We start from the raw sequence: 10,011 nt of genomic DNA, 5'->3' as shown, positions 1-10,011 counted from the left end.
TGTGTCACTGAATGGACTGGAGCAAAAACCTGCACTGGCCCTTTGCAGACAAGACCGCCCACCCCTGTTCTAAACGATGACATCATTGTTTTCACCAGAGTGCAGTACCTTCTGCTGCCAAGGGATGGACGCACACACACACACACACACACACACACACACACACACACACACCGTAGGGTGCAGTACCTCGTTCTGCCAGGGTATGGAGACACTTCCCGTAACAAACTTGTGGTAGAAGTCATCATCTGTGGGGTCCAGGTTGACTCCCTTCACTGTAGAGAACTGTTCTATATCCAGGACATCTTTACAATAGACGGCTCGGGGCTGGAGGGAGGGAGGGAGGGAGGGAGAGGGAGGGGGGGGGGAGAGGGAGAGGGAGAGGGAGAGGGAGAGGGAGAGGGAGAGGGAGAGGGAGAGGGAGGGAGGGAGGGGAGGGAGGGAGGGAGGGAGAAAGAGAGGGAGGGAGGGAGGGAGGGAGGGAGGGAGGGAGGGAGGGAGGGAGGGAGGGAGGGAGGGAGGGAGGGAGGAGAAAGAGGGAGGGAGGGAGGGAGGGAGGGAGAAAGAGGGAGGGAGGGAGGGAGGGAGGGAGGGAGGGAGGGGGAAAGAGAGAGGGGGAGGGAGGGAGGGAGGGAGGGAGGGAGGGAGGGGGAAAGAGAGAGGGGGAGGGAGGGGGGGAGGGGGGAGAGAGGGAAAGAGAGAGTCTGTTCATGTGTGTTTGTCCTTACATCCAGGCTGAAGGGGAGGTCCAGTGTGTGTGTGTGTGTGTGTGTGTGTGTGTGTGTGTGTGTGTGTGTGTGTGTGTGTGTGTGTGTGTGTGTGTGTGTGTGTGTGTGTGTGTGTGTGCGTGTGTGCGTGTGTGTGTGTATATATGTGTATGTGTGTGTTCTTACATCAGGACTGAAGGGGGGTTCCAGAATGCCTGCCTCGAGGCGTTTGAAGTTTATGTTCTTGAAGATGGTGTGTGCCTTCACCTCTACCCCTCCTCGCCCCTGGCACCCCAGACGGGCTTTGGGGTCTTTGGCCAGCAGCTGAGGAAGAGGAAGTGACACAGGGTTCTAGAAGAGTAGTGTGAGGCAGAGCCAGGTATCTAGAGAGTTGGGACAACTTTTAGAATTTGGAATATTGCTCTGATTCTAGACATTCAGTTACACAGCATTGTTTAAATATTCCCCATGTAATGTTAATGGCGAGCTAACATGACTGCAACAGAACGAGAGTTTCTATTGGACAAATTCAGGTATGTTTATCCCCGTTTTGTTCCGTCTGCTTCCATTTAAGAAAAGTTTTTTCCAACTGAATCGGCGGATAGAATACACCCCTGATCACACGCAAACACAGTTCACTTTCATAGCAGCCACATACCAACAGCATGATCCCTTTACTCATTGTATATATAAATCCTTCTCGCAACAATCTATGCGCTCTCCTCTCACCTTTTCCCTTCACTTGTGATGACTTCCAACGCACAACACATCAGCTGTCTGTGACCTAGTGGAAGAAAAACCTTTCCAACCGCTACACACAGCCTACATTGTTGTCACGTCATAGTCAACATAGCTACTATAACTAACCTGTTAGTAAAACCACTACAATCATGCAGTACAGTGTACAGTCAGAAAGCAGTTTAGTATTTAGACTGTTGGATAGCCATAGCCAGCTAGCTAGCATAGCGTCCCTCTCTGTTTGAGCCAGGTGTTTGAGTAGGCTAAACTAGCTAGCTGCATTCGCTAGCTAAGTGAAAGTAAAAAAAAAAAAATACAACCAAATATAGCTAGCTCTCTCTCTTGCTTCTCCTTAATTTTGGAAGAAATTACTTTGTTCAAAACTGTTCAACTATTGTCTTTCTCTCTCTGAGTCAACTACTCACCATATTTTATACACTGCAGTGCTAGCTAGCTGTAGCTTCTGCTTTCAGTACTAGATTCATTCTCTGATCCTTTAATTTGGTGGACAACATGCCAGTTCATGCTGCAAGAACTCTTGATGGGCTGGAGGACATCCTCCGGAAGTTGTCATAATTACTGTGTAAGTCTATGGAAGAGGGTGAGAACCATGAGCCTCCTAGGTTTTGTATTGAAGTCAATGTACCCAGAGGAGGACAGAAGCTAGCTGTCCTCCGGCTACACCATGGTGCTCCCTGCAGAGTGCTGTTGAGGCTAATGTAGACCTTCATCGCAAAACAGTGCGTTTTAATCAATTATTTGGTGACGTCAATATATTTAGTATAGTTTTATCTAAAAAGGATAAGGAGTCTCCACTGTTCCACCGTAGTATTAGTAATAAAGTCCCTGTAGACTAGCAGAAAAGATTGCTAGGTGATGATATAGGATACTTTAGGACGTATTACCCATGTGTTGATAACTGACCATGAGACAGAACATACAGGGATAAATACAAAAACCTAGTAGGATACGCTTTACGCTCAACCACACACACACACGCACACGCACACACACACACAGTGTAATGTTCCAGTTAACTTCTGACAGCATTATGGCTATCCTAATACTTCCCCCCAGAGGCCTGTGTCTCACTGGAACAGTAACGGTACTTCACTCTCTCTCCTTTACCACCCTCACCCTCACCCTCACCCTCTCTCCTTCACTCTCTCTCCTTTACCACCCTCACCCTCACCCTCACCCCCTCCATCCTCTTCCTTCACCCTCTCTCCGTTACCACCCTCACCCCCTCCATCCTCTTCCTTCACCCTCTCTCCTTCACCTCCCTCACCCCCTCCATCCTCTTCCTTCACCCTCTCTCCTTCACCTCCCTCACCCCCTCCATCCTCTTCCTTCACCCTCTCTCCTTCACCTCCCTCACCCCCTCCATCCTCTTCTCTCTCCCAGTAGAGAGTACAACACACAGAGAGAGTGAGTGCCTGGTTGGCCCTGTCCAGGGGTATCGTCGGACGGGGCCACAGTGTCTCCCGACCCCCCGTCTCAGCCTCCAGTATCTATGCTGCAATAGTCTATGTGCCGGGGGGGGTTAGGGTCAGTCTGTTATATCTGGTGTTATTCTCCTGTCTTATCTGGTGTCCTGTGTGAATTTAAGTATGCTCCCTCTAATTCTCTCTCTCTCTCTCTCTCTCCCTCCCCTCCTGGAGGACCTGAGCCCTAGGACCATGCCTCAGGACTACCTGGCCTGATGACTCCTGGCTGTCCCCAGTCCACCTGGTCGTGCTGCTGCTCCAGTTTCCACTCTTCTGCCTGCGGCTATGGAACCCTGACCTGTTCACCGGACGTGCTACCTTGTCCCAGACCTGCTGTTTTCAACTCTCTCTCTCTCTACCGCACCTGCTATTTCAACCTCTAAATGCCAGGCTATGAAAAGCCAAGTGACATTTACTCCTGATGTACTGACCTGTTGCAACCTCTACAACCACTGATTATTATTATTTGACCCTGCTGGTCATCTATGAACGTTTGAACATCTTGGAGAAAAATCTGGCCTTAATGGCCATGTACTGTTATAATCTCCACCCGGCACAGCCAGAAGGGGACTGGCCACCCCTCAGAGCCTGGTTCCTCTCTAGGTTTCTTCCTAGGTTTCTGCCTCTCTTGGGAGTTTTTCCTAGCCACCGTGCTTCTACATCTGCATTGCTTGCTGTTTGGGGTTTTAGGCTGGGTTTCTGTATAGCACTTTGTGACATCTGCTGATGTACACAGGGCTTTATAAATACATTTGATTGATTGATTGATTGAGAGAGACAGAGAGAAAGAGAGAGAGAGAGAGAGAGAGAGGGAGAGATATATATATATATATATATTGTATTTGTGGACAACCACACACAGGTTTCACACTAGTGCTCTAAATGCTCTTTCATGGCTAAAGCAAATATTAGCTCTCGTGGCAGACCGGTTTGAAACATGACCGCTGCTCAACCACCATGGATAACACAGTAGAGGAGAGATGCTGACTACACACACACACACACACACACACACACACACACAAACTGAACACACACACACACACCTGCGCACAGAACACACACACACACACCACGTGTGACCTCACTTCATCCCTAACCCAGGCAGAGGAACACATGACGTTCCCGGAGAGACACATAACTTAACCGTAGATTGTGTTTGTGTGTGTGTGCGTGTGCGTGTGCGTGTGTGTGTGCGTGTTCTTTAAACATGCCTTCCATCCCTCCCACCTGTCTGCAGATATCCTTGGCCTCCTCAGAGAACTTGTCAGAGTATTCCTCGGGGTCTTCTCGCACTCGTCTGTCCACCTCTTCCCTCTTCACTCGTTCTTTACGCCGGCGGAAGGGCGACTGACCCTGGATCATCTCAAACACCAGACAGCCCAGACCCCACCAGTCAGGACTGAAGGAGTAGGCCTCATTCTGGATCACCTCTGGGGCTGACGGAGAGAGGGAGAGACAGATGAGAGAGGGGAGGGAGAGAGAGAGAGAGAGAGAGAGAGAGAGACAGAGAGAGAGAGAGACAGAGACAGAGAGAGAGAGAGAGAGAGAGAGAGACAGAGAGAGAGAGAGAGTAAGAGACAGAGAGAGAGAGAGAGAGAGAGACAGAGAGAGAGAGAGAGAGAGAGAGAGAGAGAGAGAGCCAGAGAGAGAGCCAGAGAGGGGAAAAGAGACAACAAAGAAAGATAAAGATGAGCGAGAGAAAAAGGAGGTAGAGAGAAAAAGAGGGAGTGAGAATGAAAGAGTGTGGTAGATCATATCGTACCCATGTATGTAGACAGAGAGATGAGGAGGAATCAAGGGGAGAGAAAGAGAGAGAGGAAATGAAAGCGACAGATAGAAAGAGTGCGGTAGGATGTACCCATGTATCCGACGGTACCCACTCTCCCTCGTATCGTCTCTGAGTCGGGAATCTGGACTGCTAGTCCCAGGTCAGAGATACGGATGTGTCCTGGAGAGAACATGAATAACAATGTTATCACATGGTTATGAACATGAATAAGAGTGTAATAACATGCTTATAAATATCACTATGGGTAGTGTAGCTAGCTAGTTTAAGTTGCTAGTACCAAGGCTTATAGCTAGCTAGTTTAAGTTGCTAGTACCAAGGCTTGTAGCTAGCTAGTTTAAGTTGCTAGTACCAAGGCTTGTAGCTAGCTAGTTTATGTTGCTAGTACCAAGGCTTGTAGCCATTTAGTTTAAGTTGCTAGTACCAAGGCTTGCAGCTAGCTAGTTTAAGTTGCTAGTACCAAGGCTTGCAGCTAGCTAGTTTAAGTTGCTACTACCAAGGCTTGTAATTAGCTAAGTCAGTGACAAGACGTGGTTCAAGCTTACCGCGGTCATCTAGAAGAAGGTTTTCAGGTTTTAAGTCCCTGAGAAGAAAAAAATATACACAAAGTCAGAGTTATTTATCCAACACCATGCTTTTGTTCCTGCCCAGCACTAACACAGCTGAATCAGCTAACCATCTAAATCAGCTAACCATCTAAATCAGCTAACCATCTAAATCAGCTAACCATCTAAATCAGCTAACCATCTAAATCAGCTAACCATCTAAATCAGCTAACCATCTAAATCAGCTAACCATCTAATCAGCTAACCATCTAAATCAGCTAACCATCTAAATTAGCTAACTATCTAACCATCTAAATCAGCTAACCATCTAAATCAGCTAACTATCTAATCAGCTAACCATCTAAATCAGCTAACCATCTAAATCAGCTAACTATCTAATCAGCTAACCATCTAAATCAGCTAACCATCTAAATCAGCTAACCATCTAAATCAGCTAACTATCTAAATCAGCTAACCATCTAACAATCTAAATCATCTAACCATCTAAATCATCTAACCATCTAAATCAGCTAACTATCTAACCATCTAAATCAGCTAACCATCTAAATCAGCTAACTATCTAAATCAGCTAACCATCTAACCATCTAAATCAGCTAACCATCTAACAATCGAAATCATCTAACCATCTAAATCAGCTAACTATCTAACCATCTAAATCAGCTAACCATCTAATTAGCTAACCATCTAACCATCTAAATCAGCTAACCATCTAATCAGCTAACCATCTAATTAGCTAACCATCTAACCATCTAAATCAGCTAACCATCTAAATCAGCTAACTATCTAATCAGCTAACCATCTAACCATCTAAATCAGATAACCATCTAATCAGCTAACCATCTAGCCATCTAAATCAGCTAACTATGTAACCATCTAAATCAGCTAACTAGCTAATCAGCTAACCATCTAACCATCTAAATCAGCTAACTATCTAATCAGCTAATTATCTAACCATCTAAATCAGCTAACCATCTAACCATCTAAATCAGCTAACCATCTTACCATCTAAATCAGCTAACTATCTAACCATCTAAATCAGCTAACTAGCTAATCAGCTAACCATCTAACCACCTAAATCAGCTAACTATGTAACCATCTAAATCAGCTAACTAGCTAATCAGCTAACCATCTAACCATCTAAATCAGCTAACTATCTAATCAGCTAATTATCTAACCATCTAAATCAGCTAACCATCTAACCATCTAAATCAGCTAACCATCTTACCATCTAAATCAGCTAACTATCTAACCATCTAAATCAGCTAACTAGCTAATCAGCTAACCATCTAACCACCTAAATCAGCTAACTATCTAATCAGCTAATTATCTAACCATCTAAATCAGCTAACCATCTAACCATCTAAATCAGCTAACAATCTAATCAGCTAAATCAGCTAACCATCTAAATCAGCTAACTATCTAACCATCTAAATCAGCTAACTATCTAATCAGCTAACCATCTAACCATCTAAATCAGCTAACTATCTAACTATCTAATCAGCTAACCATCTAAATCAGCTAACCATCTAATCAGCTAACTATCTAAATCTGCTAACTATCTAATCAGCTAACCATCTAAATCAGCTAACCATCTAAATCAGCTAACCATCTAACCATCTAAATCAGCTAACTATCTAACCATCTAAATCAGCTAACCATCTAAATCAGCTAACTATCTAATCAGCTAACCATCTAACCATCTAAATCAGATAACCATCTAATCAGCTAACCATCTAGCCATCTAAATCAGCTAACTATGTAACCATCTAAATCAGCTAACTAGCTAATCAGCTAACCATCTAACCATCTAAATCAGCTAACTATCTAATCAGCTAATTATCTAACCATCTAAATCAGCTAACCATCTAACCATCTAAATCAGCTAACCATCTTACCATCTAAATCAGCTAACTATCTAACCATCTAAATCAGCTAACTAGCTAATCAGCTAACCATCTAACCACCTAAATCAGCTAACTATCTAATCAGCTAATTATCTAACCATCTAAATCAGCTAACCATCTAACCATCTAAATCAGCTAACCATCTAATCAGCTAAATCAGCTAACCATCTAAATCAGCTAACTATCTAACCATCTAAATCAGCTAACTATCTAATCAGCTAACCATCTAACCATCTAAATCAGCTAACTATCTAACTATCTAATCAGCTAACCATCTAAATCAGCTAACTATCTAACCATCTAAATCAGCTAACTATCTAACCATCTAAATCAGCTAACTATCTAATCAGCTAACCATCTAACCATCTAAATCAGCTAACTATCTAACTATCTAATCAGCTAACCATCTAAATCAGCTAACTATCTAACCATCTAAATCAGCTAACTATCTAATCAGCTAACCATCTAACCATCTAAATCAGCTAACTATCTAACTATCTAATCAGCTAACCATCTAAATCAGCTAACCATCTAATCAGCTAACTATCTAAATCTGCTAACTATCTAATCAGCTAACCATCTAAATCAGCTAACCATCTAAACCAGCTAACCATCTAACCATCTAAATCAGCTAACTATCTAACCATCTAAATCAGCTAACCATCTAAATCAGCTAACTATATAATCAGCTAACCATCTAAATCAGCTAACCATCTAACCATCTAAATCAGCTAACTATCTAACCATCTAAATAATCTAACCATCTAAATCAGCTAACTATCTAACCATCTAAATCAGCTAACCATCTAAATCAGCTAACCATCTAACCATCTAAATCAGCTAACCATCTAAATCAGCTAACCATCTAAATCAGCTAACCATCTAAATCAGCTAACCATCTAAATCAGCAGCCCGCACACACGCAACACACACACACTTCACCCTGATACTCTACATGTCATCTTAACATCTTTGTAAATTGATTTAAAACAGAATAATGCGCTTAGCAGTGTGCATTTATCAGCAGCCTCAGCACAGTGTACACTTTGAAGTATACACTTGTCTTGTGTGTTTACTTAATGCAGTGCTGTCCAACTCTGTTCCTGGAGAGATACCCTCCTGTAGGTTTTAACTCCAACCCTGTTCCTGGAGAGATACCCTCCTGTAGGTTTTAACTCCAACCCTGTTCCTGGAGAGCTACCCTCCTGTAGGTTTTAACTCCAACCCTGTTCCTGGAGAGCTACCCTCCTGTAGGTTTTAATTCCAACCCTGTTCCTGGAGAGATACCCTCCTGTAGGTTTTAATTCCAACCCTGTTCCTGGAGAGATACCCTCCTGTAGGTTTTAATTCCAACCCTGTTCCTGGAGAGCTACCCTCCTGTAGGTTTTAATTCCAACCCTGTTCCTGGAGAGATACCCTCCTGTAGGTTTTAACTCCAACCCTCATAAGGAAAACCTGATTCTAATAATTAGCTGGTTGATAAGTTAAATCAGGTTTGTTACAACTGAGGTTGGAGCGAAAACCTACAGGAGGGTATCTCTCCAGGAACAGGGTTGGACAGCCCTGCTGTAATATATTTTGTAAGTGACTCTTAATGCACATCTAAATGTAAAGTTGATTGATTTATTGAATTATTGATTAGTTGGTTGGTTTAGTAATTCATTTGTTGATTACCAACCTGTAGACTATCCTCTCGCGGTGCAGGTCTTCTAGCCCAGAGCAGATCTCTGCAGCGTAGAAGACGGCCCTCTGCTCATCAAAGCCAGAGTTCCCCATATTATAGATGTGAAACTTCAGGTCTCCTCCATTCATTATAGTCAGTACCAAACACAGAGCATCCTTAGTCTCATACGCATAGGTTAAATTAACCTGGAGGGAGGGAGGAGGAGGGGAGGGGGGAGGGAGGGGAGGTGGGTAGGGGGAGGGAGGGAGGAGGGAGGGAGGAGGGAGGAGAGGGGAGGGAGGGGGGAGGGAGGGGGGAGGGAGGGGAGGTGGGAGGGAGGAGGGAGGGAGGAGGAGGAGGAGGGGAGGGGGGAGGGAGGGGAGGTGGGTAGGGGGGAGGGAGGGAGGAGGGAGGGGGGAGGGAGGGAGGAGGGAGGGGGAGGGGGGGAGGAGGAGGAGGGAGGGGGGAGGGAGGGAGGGAGGAGAGGGAGAAGGAGGGGAGGGGGAGGGAGGGAGGAGAAGGAGGGGAGGGGGGAGGGAGGGGAGGTGGGTAGGGGGGAGGGAGGGAGGAGGGAGGGGGGAGGGAGGAGAGGGGGGAGGGGGGAGGGGAGGGAGGAGGGGAGGGAGGAGGAGGGGAGGGAGGAAAGGGGGGAGGGAGGGGAGGGGAGGGAGGAGGAGGGGAGGGAGAAGGAGGGGAGGGGGGAGGGAGGGAGGAGAGGGGGGAGGGGGGTGGGGAGGGAGGAGGAGGAGAAAGAGAGAGAAGAGAGTGCATTGATACATGATTTCACAACTACAGGAAGTCCCAACATGCATTGCAATGACATTAAAATGGAAAACAGATCATAGACACACTGTAAATGACACACAACGCATGACACACACTTGGAAACCGCTAGAATGCAACAGACTCCATTCTGTCTCTATAGCAACACATACACCATGTTCCCATAGGGTCTTGATGTGGTGTGTGTGTGTTTGTGTGAAGGTGGTCTGTGATGTCCCTCATAACAATCCATTAGCCAAAACCAGACCTCCTTAATGTACACACACTGTCAGAGAGAGACAGACAGAGAGAGACAGAGAGAGACAGGGAGAGAGAGAGAGAGACAGAGAGAGACAGGGAGAGAGAGACAGGGACAGACAGAGACAGAGGGAGAG

At 45.5% G+C, this 10,011-nt stretch overlaps 1 protein-coding gene across 1 annotated transcript; it reads right to left on the bottom strand.

Moving 5' to 3' along the window:
- Nucleotides 1-189: 189 nt before the first annotated feature.
- LOC311117434 (G protein-coupled receptor kinase 5-like) lies at nt 190-9,060 on the bottom strand (the record flags this gene model as incomplete). Its single annotated transcript, XM_084192366.1, has 6 exons — nt 190-327; nt 894-1,031; nt 4,163-4,371; nt 4,794-4,883; nt 5,267-5,304; nt 8,870-9,060. Coding segments are annotated over 6 exons (804 nt in total), but the record flags the coding sequence as incomplete, so codon positions are not given.
- Nucleotides 9,061-10,011: the final 951 nt, after the last annotated feature.

The sequence above is a fragment of the Coregonus lavaretus genome, assembly GCF_964263955.1.
Source record: "Coregonus lavaretus genome assembly, contig: HAP1_SCAFFOLD_10091, whole genome shotgun sequence".
Classification (NCBI taxonomy): Eukaryota; Metazoa; Chordata; class Actinopteri; order Salmoniformes; family Salmonidae; genus Coregonus; species Coregonus lavaretus.
This window is presented reverse-complemented; position numbering and strand designations above follow the sequence as displayed.